Here is a 20,077-nt window from a genome sequence, read left to right on the forward strand (position 1 = left end):
AGGGTCTCTTTATAACAGCAGGTCTTCATAAACTATAGTACCTCATTTAATGATGCTACAGAATTTTCTTTTTCCTTGCAGCACTTTTTCTTTTGGTGCTTTTTTCCTTTCCCTTTACTCTTACACAGTAATTTTACTGTTAAAAATTACTCTTAAAAATTTCTAAGTAGACAATGCAGTTATGGCATGCACATACACATGCTTACACAAACAAAAATGGAAGAGCACACTTACGAAGCGAGCTGGGTGTTGTTCACCAAGTACTCCAGTGGGTAGCTACAGCTAAATTTGTACAGGAGCCCAGGCAAATAGCTGATAATTGTTGGTGGGTCTGGTGTATCAATGTAGCCTGAAACATTACCTATCTGTACCACTGAGGTATTTCCATAAGCATTGATACCTCGAGCTGAGGATACCTATTGAGGAAGAGAGAACATTATTATTAGCTGAAGTTAACTGTGGAACAAAAAACCAGGACACTGATGGTTTAGCCCATAATTTACACTGGAATATCTTCACTAAAACCTTCAAAAATTGGTTTAATAACATCTTCCCTGTGTCCTGTTTTTCACCTCCCTGGAATCATGCATAAAAAATTCACAAGCTGTTCTTAGAACAGACTTGAGCAACATTTGAAAAGAATTATGAATCTTGGAAGTATATTTTTTGGTAAGTGCCTTTTTCTCTACATTCCCAATGATATTCATGACTTATTGGGAAAAACCAAAGCAACTTTTTCATTACAGTTACAAAAATATTGCCTTACAATGAGCTTCAATACCAAATAAAAAGGCCAATACAGAAGCAATTTTGTTCACAAAAACAATATTCTCTCATGGTTGTGCTTTGGTTTGGACACATCAAAAATAAGGTACTTTATAAGCAGACACAAGCCAAATAGTTTAACTTTGTATGGCTTTGTTTATATTATATATTTCTAAATCTTAATTATAAACTATAAGCTGTCAGGAATTACAGAGCTGAAGAGTGATACAAACAATGCCAATGCAACCTAAATTACATCCTTGGGCACATTATATTCTGTATTGCTCAGCTCACAGAGTGTGCAGAGCCTGCAAGAACAGGCAGCCCTCAGGAAAACTGAGAGACATTTCCCTCCTGGTATCAGCCCAGCTCCACTCCATCTGTAGCTACTGATCTGAATAAGGGGGTGGCTTGAAAACAACTGAGAAGCAGCACAAATTCCTTTCCCAGTAGGCACATACACCACAGGGCAAATTAACATGGCACCGGACTTGACTGCAGCATTTCTTTTGTCTAACTGTATCAGCAAAAGAGATGGTCTCAGCAGCTTTAAAACACATGGTTTCTTAAAAATGCATTTCATTATGGAAGAATCACCCTGTGGTACACAAGTTGTAATATTTTGCAATAAGTAGCACAGGACACCTAGGAAGAATTTTGATTTCTTTGTCTACTGAAAACTCACCTAAAAGACAGAAACAGGTGCACATTTTGCCCATAGTGTACTTAGTAATTTTCCAAATGGCACAAAAATGTTGAAAATAGAATTTTCCAGGATCTGAGTTTTGCCTAAACAGCACAGGCTAAAGTAGTACCACTCTACCCCCAAAAAGTAAAGAGCTGGTTCTGCTGTGTTACAGAAAGACCTGGGTTTCACACAAGTTCTGCCTGAACTATTGTCTTTCCTTTGCTTTTACTGAAAATTAGCTTCAAGGTCCTTGCTGTGAAACACTGCCAAGGAATGCAGGAGATTGTAAAACTCCCATGTGGGGAACCTTTTTTGCTCCTTTTTTGTCTTCATTTAGGGCACAGCATGAATAAACAGAGAGGATGGCAGGAATATTTTTGGTTATATATAAATATTTTTGGATTATATTTTTAGCAGCTGATACTTTGTATTCAGTGCAGTTTGGTGGGTGACTTTATGGGGAGCTCAAATTATTTGGATTTATCAAACTGGATTTTTGTTTTGTTTTTTAAACATCAAGCTCTTATGATCATGATCAAATAGCAAGTTCAGGGAGTTTACAAGGTGAACAGCTAACCAGGAACAGGAAGAAGTTGCTTCCTGGAAAATTCTTCTAGTGCAAGTCCTGGAGATGCTATGGTTGGAAAAGAGTCTTGAATTGGCTGAACTCCTTTTTGTGGTTGAAATTTTAAAAGAAAACTTAGCCTAAGGCAAAGAGGTCACAGAGCATATTAAGCATTTTAGCAAAATTATTAGCAACAAAACAGGAGGTTTGTTATATAAAAGCTGACAGGGATCAAGTACAAATAAGAATTCTGGAGAACAAAAGCCTTGAAAATCATACATTTTTAAACTTTTTTTTTTAAGTTATTCATAGGCACTTTGATATCACACAAAATGATACACACAAACTGAGAATGAAACTCTCCACTTCTACAAAATCTCAGGCATAGTCAGCAAGAATTTTATCAACACCTTGGAAAAATCTCATTCTTCCACTGAAAAATACCTAAAATAAAATTATACTTTCTAATCAGAGAAAAAATGTGTGTCCCACCATGTTTTTTCAATTAAGATAATAAGTTACCAACTTTCTCTGGTTTTCTTTGATGTATGCAAAATGCTCCTAACTGGGTAAGAAATATTTTCTATGAAAGATACAACACTGTCAAGAGCATTCACTTGATCCTATGTACAAGCTATTATTTTGCTTTGACTTGGTCTTACCACTAAAGTGTTTCCACAAGATTCCAAAGTACTCAGATTGATGATGAAAATGACCACTGCTGGAAAGGTGTTGTTATTGATGAAGCCCCTGCAGTGGGCATCCCCATGTTTCCCATTCAGTGCCAGATCTGTCTCAGAATAACCAGAAAAAAGAACTGTGCAAAAATTTATCTTCATAGTAATTGTCTGTACTCCACAGAAAACATTGATATCTCGCTCAGCTGCAAGAAAAACACAGGGAAAGACATTGTAAGAAAATGTGAAGTAATCATCAGACAACTATTGTAGCAGTTAGTCTAGCATTGTGACTTCCAATCAGATAAATTTTTAGATTTCAGTTGCAGCAAAATATTAGAATATAAAGGTAGGAATTGCATTAGTCTGAAGAACAGATTTGACTCTAACTTCACTAAAGAAAAAGCCAAGAACTAGTACAATAACATAGTGTAACCAAGCAAGAAATACATTAATCCCACAGCAAACCTTTTAGTAGCACTTTCATAAAATGAAACACTGCAACAGAGTAGAAAACAGCAAGTGGTTAAATATTTGGAGTCTGATTAAACAGCCCCCTCTGGAACAGAAATTTCCATCAATTTTGAGGAATTGAGAAGGCCAAGCTCTGCCTCCCAGCCCACTCTGGCATGGAAACTGCCTACATTTCTCTGAGTTGTCTGGAGTCCACTTTGTATGAGATCACAGTCTTGGGCTATGCAGACTTTGAAGTTCAATCAACAGCATATCAGAGTAATTTATTACTCTATTTATTATGATCTCTTTAAAGTTGGTTTTTCCTCTGTTTTGGGTTTGGGGTTTGTTTTTGTAAAGAACCATTAAGAACTTGAGCTTTAATGAAAAATCAGTTGGCTCTTGAAAGACTATGATCAATACCACAAAGCATCTTGCAATCTTTCATTCTGTGCATTATGAAAACACAAAAGACCTAGAAAGAAGCAGATGTTAAAACTGATCAATTTTTGAAGAGCAAAAAAAAACTTCTTCTGACAATTTGACCTTTCGAATAAAAGTTCTGAAGATTTTTATGTACTGAATGGAAAAGCACCAAGTTCAGATACAGGCAAAAGCAACAGATTGTTTTGCTTTAAAGCTCTAACATTGCTCTTCTCAAAGGTCTTCTTTACCCACAGATGGCTGGGGGGGCTGTTCTGGTGTTTCCCCCAGTGCTTTACAAAAATACATACTGCATTGTGTTAAACAGAGACATTACTCCTTTATAGAACTAATTTATTACATCTGTTTAAAGATTAAAGGCTATTAAAAATTGTAGAACAACTTGAGTCAATACTGTACCATTAAGCCTGCTAAAGTGAATTGTTTCACTGCATAGTCACAGCAGAGAGGAAATGAAATTTCCATTACAATGAACTAGTTCTTCCCCCATGGTACAGGAGCACAAGCAGTTTAATTTAGATAGGTTTAATGGTGGCTTTCAAGCTAAAACAATCAAGTGCAGAAAATAACAGGCCAAACTCAGTCCTGAGTCAATGCCATGATAAATGTTACTCACTGGGTGTAAATTTGGGCAGAAAGGTACTGGAGGCAAGACAGGAGCTGAAGTGATTTGGCATGAAATTCTCCTGGTTTGTACACAATCATAATCCAGCTAATGTAATTCACAAAGATCAGGAAGCAGCATGCCTTGGTTTTCACTGCAGGAGGACTATTATGATCCATTTAATGAGTGTACTAAGGTAGAGGGGCCAGCACAAACAGGGGAATGGCAAAGTGTGCATTTATGCTTCCTTGGACTGAAGCACAGTCAGAATGCAATTTGCAGGATGTAACAAAGTAGCTCAGTTAATTCCATAACTCACTTCAAGCCTTTTCAAAAAGCAGAATAATAACTTTTACCAATTAATTTACCATGACTGCTAGCAAAATTATCATTTGACACTATGGGAAAAGAGACCATACCATACAAAACCAACTTCTGCACGATACAGAAGGATAAACAACCTTTCCAGACTTAGCTTTTTCTGCCCACTACTTCATGAGGAAGTATTGCTGCCAAATTAGTCCATTCTGGAAATACAACATTTTTTGTTCAGAAGTTTATCTGAAGCCAGTCCCAAACAGATCTAATTCCCTCTTAGATGTTAAATATCTAGCTCATTTCTTGACAATTTGGGAAGGTAAATATTATTCCTCTATAAGTTAAAAACAAACAAACAGAAAAAGGTATTTGCATTCCTGCATTAAAAGCATCTGTTTCTGAGTCAGAAGAGCAATGGTTTGAAGGTTAGGGCACCCAAATGATGAAGCCTTAACTATAATGGCCTCCCTGTCACAGTTTCCATACAGGCAAACCACTTGGTTTCTTTCTCACTCAAATCACACCAGCTCTCTATAGCCAGCAGTGCTCATGGATGTCTCTCAAGCAAGAGAGTAAAGCTCAAGAGGCACACAGATCCCACAGTAACAGAGACCATCTTGAATTATGGGGGCAAACACTGGGAGCTGCCCACTTCTGCTCTGTTACCCCTCCACACATTGACAACTCACCCCAGGGCAGGCAGCAAAAAACCCTCAGAGGATGAGAGTTTTCCACAGAACATCATTGATAAAAGTCATTCCATCAGAAAAGAATGAAAAGACCTGAGTGGTTCAAAATCAGTTTCTCCTCATGAACCTCCCCTTTGATCAGATCACTGCTTTGATATTGAATTAAAATGCATAGTGTATGTGAAAAAGCTGCAACATTTCCTTAGTCCCTACTAAGTTCCCAACATGCATTTAAGACAAGAACCCCCTGAATCAAAGCTGCATGTCCCAGCTGTAGACAGACTGCTATGGCTCTATGCCCCAGAAGCCTCTAAAAGCTATGCTTTACTGCAATGCAGAACTAAAGTTTTTTCCTATGTAAGCTCTCTGAATGATGGCAAGAACTAACCTAATTATATATTCTCTAGAACACATCTAGCTTTGGCACAAAATAATCACTGCATTTTCAGCCTACCGAAAATGGGGCTATTTTTCCTTCATTCCTGATGACTACTGCATACCTGCACTCTAAAATAAACCTGCAAAGTGCAGAAACAAAAGTTCTGTCTGATTGTCATCCTATTTATGCAGCACCATTCCTATGCAAGGAGTCAGCTAAGCAATGAATGATAAAAGCACAAACAAATGAAAAATGGATGAGCTCCATGGTTCCTCTAGGAAGGCTTCAAAGAGGACAAACTCTTTGTTGAAGACAACTTCTGTTTCTTATCAACATTTAAAGAAAAAGAGGTGACAACTTCAACACCCAATGGCTTCTCTGGTATCTGCACACCATGCTTGGGACTCCAGCTGACAGCAATAAAGACTACTTGTGTGGAACAAATAAGGAACAGGAAGAAAATGTATTTGTAACAAACAGAATTATTTTTTCTTTCCTGGCTCTCAAAATCAGCAGTAAGACTGTTGATTAAATCCTGGCCTTTGAATCTTTGCTGCCTTAGATGACAAACAAGAAAAAGTAGGAGTCTGCTCTCAGCTCCTACGGCCAGTGAGGGGGTAATTAGAATTTACCTTTTTAAAATCTGTTTGACTGTAACCTAAACAGATTTTCTCCCAAGTCAATGAGATTTGGCAGACATGGAATCTGATATGACCCATTTTTATGAGGCAGAACTGCAAGAGGCCCCTTAATACCCTCAGTAAGAGATGAATTCAATTTGCAGGTATCATATTGCAAATAAACATTGGCACAGAGCAGGTGCAAAAAATGACCAGAGAAAAAATTTAAAACACAAAGAGGAACATAAACTACCCTCTATCTGTTGCAAACCTCTCAAGAGGCCTGAAACAGGGACCAAAAAAGCCACAATTACATAGGAAACTCAAAAGGTAGCTCTGAAGCAGGTGGGCAAAATTCACTCACACTTCAGAGGCAAGCCTGTAAAAATTCATGCTAAGAAGGAAAAAATATCATATCATAAATATATAAATAGCTTGTGAAATACTCAGCTAAACTGTGATTTTCTCATGAATGAACACAATATATTTGACCTTCTTTGCATGTCTTATTTCTCTGTTCTTCATGCTCATATTGATTAAGTGGCAAAGAATCAAACCCACTGTTGGTCCTTATGTCAGCAAAGCACCCAGTGGTGTGATAGCAACACAGGAATCAATAAACAGACTTTCTGCTCCTGCTGACTTAAATTTAATAAAAGAGCTGACCCATCCTGACAAAAAAAAAAAAAAATCAAAACTTTTATTATTCAGAAAGCAACAACAGGAAAGGTATTACAGTGTAATACTACGCTGAGTGCTCATTACTGAACTATTCAATTCAATCACTACCTCAGAAATACAAGATGTGAGACAGCATTCACAGCCTTCTTTTTATTATTATTATTCTGTCCAAGATACAACTGAAGTAGGAAGTATAAGCAATGTAATAGAAACTAAAAGGATCCTTTGCCTGAGTAAACCATGACACCATGCCACTGACATTCCATTTCTATTTCTCATTGTACTAACAGCTCTGAACATCCAATGTCCCCAAAATGACTTTGTTCCCATTTTCTTAGGGGAAGGAAACATCATTCATAGACATATCCCATTGCTTCACCTGTCCCTAACCAAGGACTTAATGTTGAAGTGAGGCACTAAACTTTTGCCATGAATTTAATTTTGTTTAAAATAGATAGAATTTTTTTTATTTCACTAAAATAATATAATTATATTCTCTTGTCCAGGAAAAGAAAACTCTAAAACCCAAACATGAAAGAAAACCCAGTTAGAAGCACAAGAGTGTTAAATCTATAGAGAACATTTACAACAATATGAGCTCTGGTGAGTGTTATGGACAGTTTAGAGCTCTGGCAAAAGCAGGTCAAGCCCCACTGGTGAGTGGGGAATTGTTTGCCTTGCTACCAGGATGAATTTGACCCATTGTGCAATTAAGAATAAAGTAAAGTGCAGCATTAGGCAAGTTCATTGTCACAAAAACAGTTAACTTAATGTGGAGTACTATCCCCAGGCTTTAGACAGATTTCAAGCTCTGTATTTAAAAACAAGCACTGCTTTGAACCAAAACAATAAAGAAACCTTTAGAAAAAAAATCTATTAAGTACTTACCAGGAAACCTGCTGTGGAGGTTAGCATCACAGTTGTATCCATTGAACTGAGCAGTCACTGGAAGCACTTTAATCGTCAGCAGGAGCAGCAACCATACCTGTTCCATTGCAAAACCTAGCAGAACATTCAGTGGTTATTACACACATCTGTTCACTGCATTAAAGATGCTTACTGCAAACATTCTATTGCTCAGGAGGTGATGGTCTCCAGCAAAGGAACTGGGGATAAAGCTCACAAGATTGTGGGAAAGAGGTCACAGACAGCAGGGCCCATTTCTCTGCTCCTGAGTAATAACTTCTATAACTTTTAATCATAACTTGTGGCAAAATAAAAGGTACTCAAGGATAATAGAAAAGGTTAAAAAAAAAAACAAACTAAAAAATTGAAGTATATTGATCTATTAGAATTGCTTTAAATATTTAAATTCCAACCATTTTATGATATTTCAGTGTAAAACTTCCTTGAGAAAGACATCTTGGCTAAAATAAAATTTGTTCCAAGTCGTGGAAAACCACAGAGATAAATTGTTAGCACAGCAATCTCAGGCTCAGGATCTTAGAATAAAAATCAGTTCATATCTATTTGCCAAACATTTGTTCTTTGCAGCACAAATGCAATTAAATTGAGCTTACACAAAGAGCTGGGACAGATACTTGCATCTATTTGAACTGTATCTGGCAATCAGAACAAATAAATTTCTAGTGTTCTCAGTAATAATTCCTTTTTCAAGGAAAGCTCCAAAGTATAATGCCTCTGGTATTTACCACAACCAAAAATAACCCAAATTTCATATACATGTCTGTCAAAGCACTCCAAAATATTGAGATTTTTGTCAATGGATCCAAGAGCACTAACATTTTGTTTGATTTCTTTTGTTTGTTTGGGTTTTTTATATATGTGAAATTTTGTCATTCAAAAGAATATAGCTGCTGATGTAGACCTCAAATGTGGCAACTCTCCCCCTTTGCCTAGACAGGAACTCAGCAATTCTAATATTTAGGAAATTGCTTCCTCTAAGACTGCAGATCACCTCTGTTCAAGTGGCTAAGGAACATGTGCAAACTCCAGAGATGTAGCACACCTAAATGCAGCCATACCTGGCATGGCAAGGGAATGTCCTGCATTGCTGAGAGGAGCTGGCCACAGCACATGGAGAGAATGTCTGAGACAAACCCTCACTTTACTGGATCTTTCAAGGCTGCACAGCAGTCTGAGCTGCTTCTCAATAATGCAAAGGCTTTCACTAATTTTCAAACCACGCCCATTTAATGCTCTGTGCTGAAAGACAGACCCTTAGAGGACACTCCCACAAGCTTTGTCAATGAACAGATCAACTCCAACTAAACACTGACCCAAATTCTTCCAAAAAGTCAAAGGTATGACCAAGTGTACAGCCAGTGATTCCTGTGCAATTCTGCTTGGAAGTACATGGAATAAAACACAGAATTGGAAACACCAGCCTCCAGCTAAGATGTACATTTGGTGCAACTTTTGCTATTACCACATCCAAAAGCAGCTCTACCACCTAGTTCCTCACAACTTTCTCTATGTGCAAGTTACAGCAACAATGCAACCTCCTTTTTGTTTCAGATGGATAATAAATTCTAAACAGAAGCACTCTTTGACCCTTAATGCTTTTTCCATTAGATTCCTGTGGAGGTTGACAGCACTTGCAGCTAATGTTGATGAAGAATTGGGAAAACATAAGAAAAGAAAAAAAATTTCCAACTGGGTTGCTATGAAACCTTTGTATTTTCATGATCTCTTCACCCTGTCCATCACTTTCAGATGGAGAAGCACAGCAGTGTTTTGCTTGTTTGTTTACTATGAAAATTCATACATTATTTTGAAAGAAACATCTTTTCCTTCAGAAAATTGGCATTTCTCTAGTGTCCTGGAGCCTTACCTCTACTTGTACAGCAGTTACATTCATAAAGTGGGTATTACTGCTCTCTTGAATATGGGCTGGTTTCTGATGTCCATTACAATGGGATATATCAAGGGCAATTTACCAAGATCTAAACCTGAGTTTAATTTTCTAACAGCCACAGTGGTTTTCTGCTAGCAAAAAAAAAAACAAAAACAAAAACAAAAACAAAACAAAACTGTTTCAAAAGAGCTTAATGAAAGATGCCACTGATAAGGCTGTAACTATTATTTTAGATGAAAAGCAGAACTTCACAGTAAATCCTAAAATTTTAATAATTAAACATAACTTATACTGCTGCATTTTGGAGGAAGGATAGATGACTGCTAAGGAACAAATCTGAATTAAGACATTAAGTATTTATAGTGTTATTTCTCTAGCTACATCCAGAACAATTCAGATTTTAACACAACCAATAATGTTCTAATTGCTTTTTGGCTATTGACTCATTTGCATATGGATCAACATGCAGATCCACATCACCAATTGGGCTGACTCCTGCTGCTTTTGGTTAAATAAGCTAGGATACTGCATTATTTTTCATTTCTCAAGAGAACTGCAGGGCTAGAAAGCACCCAGAGAGGCCAAAATCACTGATCTGCCCACCCCAGACATAATTAAGGCAGTCATTCCTGCTTTGCCAGCCTGGTCTTAAAGGCCCCTAGGAAGCTATTTCTCAACAGAAATTCCTAAATTTCAGCCCCCCAAATGTATAAGGCATCCTATCCAAAAGGTTTCTACCATACTGATACGACTGACCATTTAATATAATGAGAGAAACATAAAAGTTTTATCAAAACAGTAACAGGAACATGGCATTATTGCTGGCATATGAGTATTAAACTAAAAATCCATGTACAAAACCATAAAATATCATGCAAGTGTCAGGAAAGTGATGATTTATAAACTAGGAGTGAAATTCACAAGGAAGATATCTCCCTTTTTTTCCTTCATTTAGTATACAATTCTTAGTATGCCTTTTTTGAGGAATGCACACCTTGGTGGTTTCAACAAAAAAGGGTTTATTTGATCTAAAACAAACATATTTGGCTGTTAAGAAGACTTCCAGGATTAAAAAGATGCCAACACACACCACAAGGGAAGTCTGACCCTTTCAGTTCACTAAACTCCTAAACAAGAAGCCCATACCAAGTTTCACTGATGAACCAAGACTCAGGCCCTGCTGTTCTGTGCTGCCCAGCACTGAAGAGTTACAACACACAGTCCTCATTGTTACCATTTACAAAGCCCTTGTCCCTGCTTTGATAAACTTCACCATGTCAGAAAACCTGCAGAGAATTCCCAAGTAAAAATGTTTGTGATTTAAACATGACAAGCTTTTGCAGCAAACTAGGAATTTAATTCCACTGAGAAGCTGTAGTTTGATATAAACTCCCACTTCTTTCCTCTGTCATGACCTGATATTCATTTCTCCTCTTTCCCATCCTCTTAGAAAGATCTTCAAAAATTTTCCATTGTCAACAGCATTCACTGATTCAGCCCTACATTTTTATTGAAATGCATCTGTGAACCTGTTGCAACTTCTGAGTGTACTATTATTTCAAATATTCTTCCTGTATTTAATAAGAACTTCCCATAATCCACTGCTTATTCTCAATTTTTAATTCACAGTGTGTGGTAGTGCAGCTGAAAAATATTGTGATCTTTATGCCTTCTGACTGGATATATCTTTCAGAAAGAACAGTTAATAGTTATAACAAAAATTTCTGAAATAAAATTATAGATGTGATGAGCACATAATAAGCTGGTGGCACAGTTATAAATGTTTTCATATATACCTAGTAACTGCCTAAATGTTGTCTAGCAATGTACATTAGGTATCTGTAAGTAAAGGAATAGGAACATTACTTCTGCCCATAAAACTATTTTCAAATTATCATTATATAGTTCAAGTCCATCTCAGTCACCTGGTGACAAAACAGTTCCTTGTCGTCCTGGCTTGCATTCATCTTTGAGCCACACTTGCTTCTGCACATGCACCCAAGATGTGAATAGTTGTGGAGTGCATTTACTGTGCCACTGTCAGTTGCTTCTAAACACACACAAGATCATTTGCCATCACTTAAAAGTAACCCAGTGAAAAAAACAGAAGAATACTGCTCTACCTCAAGTTCTTCAGTGGTACTTTCTCTTTTAACTTGTACATCCTATTGAAATAAATTACCCAGATCGTTTTCACTATTGCCTTCCACTTTATCTCCTTGGGCCTTATCAATCAGATGAAACAAGACTTGGACCTTTACAGCGACTGTTTTAAAGATAAGCCTATCAAAAGGTGATAATTACCTTTTTTTAAAAGGTTTTTTTCTAATAGAGAAAAGGGCAACTGAGATGCAAAGAACTTAAAGACACATTTCAACTGCAAAATTTCTGTTTGTGGATAATCTTTGGTTCTGAGACTCTGAAGCACATATAGCTTTTTTTAGAGTGTGATATCACATTCCTGACACCTAGCAAAACCTGCAAAATGTAAAAAATAAATAGGCATGCACACATACATATACGTACATGACATGTAAACACAGAGGCACACACATGTGCCTTGAAGTTCAACAGTTTCCTACTAAATCTACGAACAGCCTGTATGTTCCCAAAATTACAGTATTTGCAAATTTACACAGCAAATTTAATTTGACATGTATGAGGAAATAATAAAACTAAGAAAGTCAGAAATCAGTGCATCTCAGAAGGTACAAAATTGGCTGATTTTTCATACATGAAAAATGTGAAAATATTTTTGTTTTAAATAAGCAAACTAGTCTCTTCCTAGCTATTCAGAACACATCAGTTGTGAACTGAATGAGAAAGACTGTGATTTAAAAAACACACATTAGCTGGGCAGAGACTGGCCTTCAGTATCAATTATGTGGCCCCAGAATGACCTATATGTACTTCCTAGACATATTTTTCCCCTCAATTATTGAGATTTATAAACAAGAATCCTGAACTAGCTCCCTAATATATTAGATTTGTAATTAAATATTGGGTCAAAGCTTGGAACACCTCCTTAATAAAAATTCTACCAAAACCAAACAGGAGCTTTCCCTGACCAATTCTAAATCATAATTAAAGTCTCAAATGCCAAGATGTTTTGTGAATCAAGTAGGTGCCCATATTGTCCAAAGAAAATGAGACTGGAGAAGAAATTTTTTCAGTTTCCAAAAAATGAAGCTTTTGCTTTGGTTCAAAAGTTTAAAAAGTTCTAATGTAAGTTAGAAGAATTTTAAGTTATTTTCAAGTCTTTTTACAATAATCTCTTTCACAGAGCAAAAAAGCCAAAGGATCTGAGAAAGAGATTTTAAGTTTCCACAAAAGGAAGCCACATCAAAATCATTAGACTTTAATCTAATCTAAATCTAATCTAATCTAAAAGACCTCAAATTTTCACCAGCACATTACAATGGGCAACTCATATTCAAGATCATAAAATATTTATATGGAAGCAATACATAGTGTTCTTATGAATTGAAATGAAATAATAATTCTAAAGCCTGCTGAAAAAAAAAGGTGAAAAAAGGGTGAAAACCTACATCTGCTTCCAGAATACACAGCTCAGTATTTTTTTGTGAATCTTGTTACTGTAGTAAGAAATAAATGTCTATGTTGGGTAAATAATAGAAACCTTACAGCCATGCAGAGCTCTTGAATCTATAAAACCAGGTGTGTTTAGAGAGAGGCACTAGCACAGGTCCATCTGGAGCTTCATCTCAGAGCCTCAGATAGGCAAAAATCCAGCTGAGACACTTTTTCTGCCTGCCTCATGACTAGGGAAATTTAATTGGTATTCCATACTGCCAAAAAGCTGTTTTAAAAAAAACACCTAGCTTTTAACACTTAAAAACATTCCTAATAAACTTTTAAATATTGTACCTTAGTATGTCTTTATTTTTACAACCAGCCTTTGGATGCACTGACATTCTTTTTTAATCTAGTCTGAAGAGAAACTGTTAAGTGCATATTTACAATGTAAGAGGAGAAAGAGTGATCAAGTGAGTACTATGCCTTTATGAAATATTTCCAGAAGATTTATACAAACAGCATAATATCTTCTTCCAAGGAGACAGACTACTGGGAAAATACAATTAGAAAAGTGTAAATAAATCTAAACAAACTGTTCTTTGTTGAACAAGCCAGAGATCTTGACTTACTAGGTCTATTTAAATTTATTCACTTGCAAGTGTTCAGGTCATGGAGTAGACTGTTTACCTGCTATTCTGTGCTAAATAACAGATTTATTCTAGTGTTTCCTACATCCACTAGTGCAATAAAATTCTTCAAACATGATATTTTCCCCCTATGCTGTTCCATATTATTTTCACCATAACTCTGCTTAGTGATGGAACAGATGAATTTTAGTCTAAATATTGCCAGAATACTTGCTTTGCTGTCCCACTAAAGCAACCTCAATTGTATATTTATAACTCTCTTTGGGACATTTATTTTAACAACCTAAGAAAATGCTAGCATTTTTCAAATAATGCTAATCATATCATACAATAAAAGTACATAATTATGTATCTGAGAGATAAGCTAAAAAATCTAAGTCTTTTGACTTTAGATTTGTTTGAAATCATGTTTTCAAATCCATGGTTCACAGATACCTCAATAAAGTGTGAAAACACAAATCAGCTTTAAGTTCCATATATAGAGATGCACAAAATGACATCTCCTGAGCCTCACAGAAAAGAATCATTTCTATTCTACTCTTTCAACCTGTGTGAACTAACCAGTGTTTCCCACAGGACATTTGTGCAGATACAAAGCACAGAACGATGCCAGTGAAAGCAGATTTGCAACGAAAACTGGTCTTAAGGAAGCAGTTTATGGTCAAGGCCTTGGACTTGAATTAAACAATTTTGAACAGATTATCCTCTCACTTTCACACTCTTCATATTGTCTACTGCATTAGAAAAACTTTGATATCAGCAAGATACCTGAGGAAAAAAGAAAGGAAATTCAGTATAAGATTTGGAGACTATTGCAGTGAGTAGTCTGAAAAGATCATTTTAGCTCAAATTTGCATGCTCTTGACAAATCAAGACCTCCTTTTAAGCATTAAAATCTACATAATTTGGCTTGTTGTGCTCTGCTTTTCTTTAATGTTGTGGTTTATAGCTAAACTCGTTAGTGCAACTTCAGTGGATTCAACTGAAACCCCAAGAGCATAAACCAGCTGAAAACATTGATAGATTCCCTACTAAGGTCACTGCATTTCTGACTCACATCATAAACCTAAAATAAAAATCATGTCAGATTTTCTTTATCTTACTTCAGCTACAAAATAATATAAACAAGCTGATTACAAAACAAGAGCCATCAGATAAACACCAGCTGTGCCACGTTCACTTACAGACTGGCAAGCACATATAGAAGTCTCTGTAATGAACACAACTACAGTGTTTAAGATACTGTCTAGTTAATCCAGTAGTGAGAAAAAATGGGACAATTTAGCTCCATTGCAGCTGGTCCACATGGTGTTTCTCTCCCACTTTCAGTGGAGACACTGCAATTTGACAATCACTGAGCCTACAAGTCCAGGATCACCTTGGACTGAAGCACAAAAGTAAAAGCTGTGTCACATCCCCTGCACAGGTAGTGAATAAAGACTGTCCCTAAAAACTGGAACTAAGAGACTGTTCCTAAGCTTAAATATATTCTCCACACTTGCACATTCAGTGCACAGGTTTCCTTCTCAGACCACTGATCATTATGGGGGTTCCAGCAGCTAGTAAATTTACAGAGACTGTCAAATCATCTGATATAGACCCCTGAAGTGTCATCACATTCTACTGTCCTTCAGTTGCCTCTAACCATGGTCTGGATTCAGACACACTGATCTAGCAATGAGATGCTCTTAATCCTATAGCCTGACCCCAGAGCCCTGCAATCACATGGGCAGATAAAGATCTAAATGAGTATCACTCTATTTGATTACTCTTTTTACGCTTTTGAAGAGAGCAATATAAATATAAATCTTCAGTAAAATAATGTTTGATGTCACTAGTAAGTAGATTATACTGCAGCCATCTGTTTGCAGCTTGAAAAGTTACCAGGAAAATAAGACTTCCCTGACAAAAAGTATCAAGAGTTTATGCCATCACGATTACTTCAATTTCCTCACTTTTAGAAACAACAATTAAGCAGTAAGGATGTAGAATAACACTGCTCTAGAGTACAACTTTATCTAACTCTTGGAAGTTAAACAAATTTGTAGTAAATAATGCTGCTAATATCTTGGTCAAAGAAAGCATGTAATACCACAGATTTCATAAACAGCGAAATCAAATTCTCAGATTTATATTTAAAAAGAAAAGCTTTTTTTATTGTGGAATAGAAGAGATTCACTTATGGCTATTTCTTGCATCATGTTTCAAGTCCATGTTGTAGTCATTTGGGACTTAAAACAAGATTTGCAGCAATTTTTGAGCCAACCTGTAAAACCAGCCTGAGGCGTATTGCTTAAGATATAGCTGGAAGAAAACAAAATATTGTGCACTGGTAAAACTATTCTTTGATCAAGAATATGCAAGCAGGGCCAGCATTCCTATCTTCTGCAGCTCCTAAGGTTTTCCTCCACAGTACATGAGGCAATTATAGTAACTATGTCAGTTTGGAAGTATCAGTTCATCAGCTTAACCAAAGACTAGATTTCAAATCCCTGGGATCTTCACTGAAGAAGAATATATTACTGTTATTATTACTTTAAAAATAAACAAAAGTGGTGCAATTACCATGTCCAGCCAGCTTTGTGACCAGAAACAATGTAATTTCCAATCAACAAACTCCTGTCATTCAATTGCCACGGAGCCAGATAAGAAGTCCTGCTTATCAAAATTTTCCTCCATCAATGCAATGATTGTGGGAACAGGCTGACTGACACCACATGTTGGATAACATTGTCTCCTTCAAGCAATTGATTGTTTCCCTCCTGAAAGCAACACGAGTGGGTTTGACACACACAGGTAGCCTGCACTTTGCACAGGGCTTATAACCTTCTTCCCCTAGCATTAACAGCACAAGTCTGGCCTGGGTACCCCTGGGTTAAAGCTAAGTTGCAAAAGTCAATCACAGCTGGATGCTAACACCTTCATGTTTGCATCAGCCATTCCCTCCATGCTTCTCCCGCAACAAACTGCTGCTGAGATTTCCTAGTGGAGTTAAATTTGTCAGACAGGTGCCAAAGTAAGAGTTTTCCTTTAAAAGTAATGAATACTGTGATATTAACCAATATTTGAGTAAGTTCTAGTTGGCTGACATGGTGGGCACTTACCCAAATCCCCTGTAGTTGTTGAGTCAGCTGTACTCCATCTATCCCGTGCTCCTGCATGTGATCAACTGTACAACTCCTCTGCCCTGCAGAACTTTTTCAGAAAATACTCTGAGCCTGTGGATGGAGAAAAAGAGACACTCATTATGAAAATTCTTTTTAAAATAGGTCTGGATTTCAGATGGGAAAATTTGACAGGTCTCAGAATACTTTACAAGCCTGTTCATCATCAGAATGAAACATGAGTAGGTTCTTTATGGTGGCTTTTTTCAATCCTCTGCCTGTTTTTTTCTTGCAGGCTTTTGATCTGCTTCTCTCCACTTGTATGAAGAAATCCAGAGGACCATGTGAGGCAAACAATCAACCTGGAGAAATTATTCTGTCATCAGCTTGTTGAGGGAAAACCTTGTCTGGGGTGGGAGGAAGGAGAGAGATGGAAGCATTGAGATAGGATCAGTAACTAAACTGCAAGGCTATCAATGTACCCTTGTGTGTTATGAGAAGTGTCTATTTCTCATTTTTTTCAGCTCTGGGCTAAACTCATAGTACTAAACAAAACAAAAGCAAAAAGAGCAACATTTCACGCTGTGATGAAAATGTGATATAGGGGTGTCATCATGAATACAGGTGTCAACAGAATGATAATTACCAACAGGACATCAATGCACACAAAGCCAAGTGCACACAAAGGCAAAGATCAAGCTGCTAGAAACTAAGCCTGCTTCATAATATCTACTCCCCTATTTCTGGGATTTGGAGGGGGTGGTTTAACTCCCATTTCTGGCATTAGACTTTTTTCCTCCTTCTGTCCCCTCCCTTCAGTTTATATTGTAACCATCCATGCCTGGAAGCTTTTATTACACCTTTGGCTGGGGAAAAACAGTAGTTTGTAAGCTTCTGCATCATAGAGACAGCTTTGAGGTGCCTGGATTTGTTGGAATGTGGGGCAGTTTTTAGAAGAGAAAAGCCCTGCCTCTGCCATGCCCTCATTTTGGCCAGCTCCTCTTAAGCATCAAAGTGCTGCAGAGCACACTGCATACATTGGTGGCAACCCAGGCAGATCCCACAGAGCAGACATGGCAGAACCAGCACTGACATGATGCACTGACTCACCTCCTCCTTATCATCCTCCAGTGTCAGGGCAGTGACAGAGGAAAGCAGATTTTCCTCCTAACACTGAAGTGTCACACAAATCCAAACTAAAATTTCTCTATGTAATATCATTTTCACAAACAATTGCATTTAAAGAACAGTTTAACCTTGAGTAGGTTTCCAAAATGGGAATCTCTATTTATGTTGTTTTATTATTTAAGACATGTCCAATACCAAAAGCCATCCCTTGCCTTTTGGTCTTCAGATGAAATTACTGAAACCATCAAATCATCATAAATCATAGTGTAATTTCTGTTTCCACAGATAGCAACCACAGCTTCTGCAACATCTGGTTTTCCTCCCTCTGCAGGAGTATGTACACAATGAAATCCTGACAGGTGCCATCCCACCTTTCCCTTGCTGCAGACTGTTTCTCAACAAATAAAGGAGACAAAGCACAAGACTGTGGGACAGGTCCTTATTATGTGAGATTTGCTCGAGGAGCTGGTCACCAGCAGCTACCCATGGAGGAGCTGTGGCTGTGCTCTTCTGGGAGACAGCTCTCCCCAAAAGCAGGAGCAGCTTGGCAGAGGTAAGCACACTTCTCCCTGCCCATGTGTGTGAGCAGAAGTGGGTTAAAAGCTGGCAGGGCAGCACAGCCCCCAGTGTCTGCATCACCTTCACCCCAGCAGGTCCAGCACCCCTATGAAAGTCATTGTGACACCTCTCACCTTATCCCTCTCAGGGACACAGGGATTAGCTGCATGTTCCCAACACCAAGCTGCTTTTCCCATCTGGAAGGGCAGCAGTTTTCCCCTCAATCTATTAAAACCCCATAGGCAGGGTGAAAAGCAGCCCAACATGTTTCACCATTAATTGACTTCTCTTATTTATAGGAAGATATCAATCAACAATCCCTGCTCTTTGTGAAAACAAGCCCTTCACTGCTAAAACACTGTACCTATAAGTGACTTGAAAGATATACCACAAGCCCCCAAAAATCCAATTTTCCTTTTCAAGTACCCTATAGAGGATTCAGTAATTCCCCTGCTATATAATATGTTATTTCTCTATTATTTACATTTAAAATAAAAAGAAATTCCTGAATTCTTTGACAGGGAAAAAAAAAAATACCATTTCACCGTTAACCTTTGAGAGAAAGTGCCCCCAAATATTTGTTTCTCTAATCTAAGAGTGCATTCATAAGGGAAACTATTTTCACCCTGTATAATATTCAATGGTTTTGAAAGTTTTCAGTATGATTTCACACAGTTATTTTGGCCAGAACAAATATAAGACCACAGTTCTACAAATAGATTATAACAAGCTTTCCAAATGTAACTCATTATGAGTAAGAGACATCTTGCTCATTTCCAAATTAGAAATCTGTCTTTATTTCACAAATCCCTCTGCCTATCTCACTCATATTTATTATTTGAAATTGGACAATTCCAAATCATAATTTTCAAGGAGATTTGGACACATTTTGATTACTAATTTTATCAATTAGCTTCTAAGGAACTTTCTCTTTTCATATAGAAAGGTATAAAACATAAGCAAAACCATTTATTTTTCCCTCTTCTCCATGACTTAGAAAGCCCCCACATCTTGCTACCCATATCTAAATACCTGTGAGGAGACAGAGAAAATTGCAAGAGAATAGAAAAACTCAATGGAGAAGAACAAATTTCAAATAAAATATAATGTCCAAAGATTTTTAACTGGTCCACATGCAAGCCAAATTCTATTGCTGTTTTGCCCACAATGTAATTACATATTTTGTCAGATTTGTAACTATCTTAATAAAAGATAGATAATATAATCCTTTATTATTAACCAGGGGAAAAAAAAAGCCTGTGTTTTATCACTATTATCCTCTTATAGACAGCTCTAGAATTATCTTAAACTTGCTTCTACCAAACACAGACCACATCAGAACTGCACTGTTAATGTAAAATTCTACAAACCTCAGCCAGATTGCTAGCTTGAAGCACAGGGG

General features: G+C 37.1%; 1 protein-coding gene across 4 annotated transcripts in view; it reads right to left on the minus strand.

Annotated features, from left to right (window-relative positions):
- ZPLD1 (zona pellucida like domain containing 1) overlaps positions 1–20,077 on the minus strand; it is a 95,685-nt gene that overhangs the window by 13,007 nt on the left and 62,601 nt on the right. For 3 of the 4 annotated variants that reach the window (XM_056502786.1, XM_056502764.1, XM_056502797.1), the window contains exons 2-5: positions 16,990–17,103; positions 7,772–7,885; positions 2,681–2,901; positions 235–416 (exon numbers count right to left, since the gene is read on the minus strand). In XM_056502786.1, the coding sequence (XP_056358761.1) occupies positions 235–416; positions 2,681–2,901; positions 7,772–7,877 (509 nt within the window). In that variant the 5' untranslated portion in view covers positions 7,878–7,885; positions 16,990–17,103. Of the gene's footprint in view, positions 1–234; positions 417–2,680; positions 2,902–7,771; positions 7,886–16,989; positions 17,104–17,227; positions 17,374–20,077 lie in introns of those variants that run through there. The other variant, XM_056502775.1, reaches the window with a different exon arrangement.

The sequence above is a fragment of the Oenanthe melanoleuca genome, chromosome 1 (genome assembly GCF_029582105.1).
Source record: "Oenanthe melanoleuca isolate GR-GAL-2019-014 chromosome 1, OMel1.0, whole genome shotgun sequence".
NCBI classification, from domain to species: Eukaryota; Metazoa; Chordata; class Aves; order Passeriformes; family Muscicapidae; genus Oenanthe; species Oenanthe melanoleuca.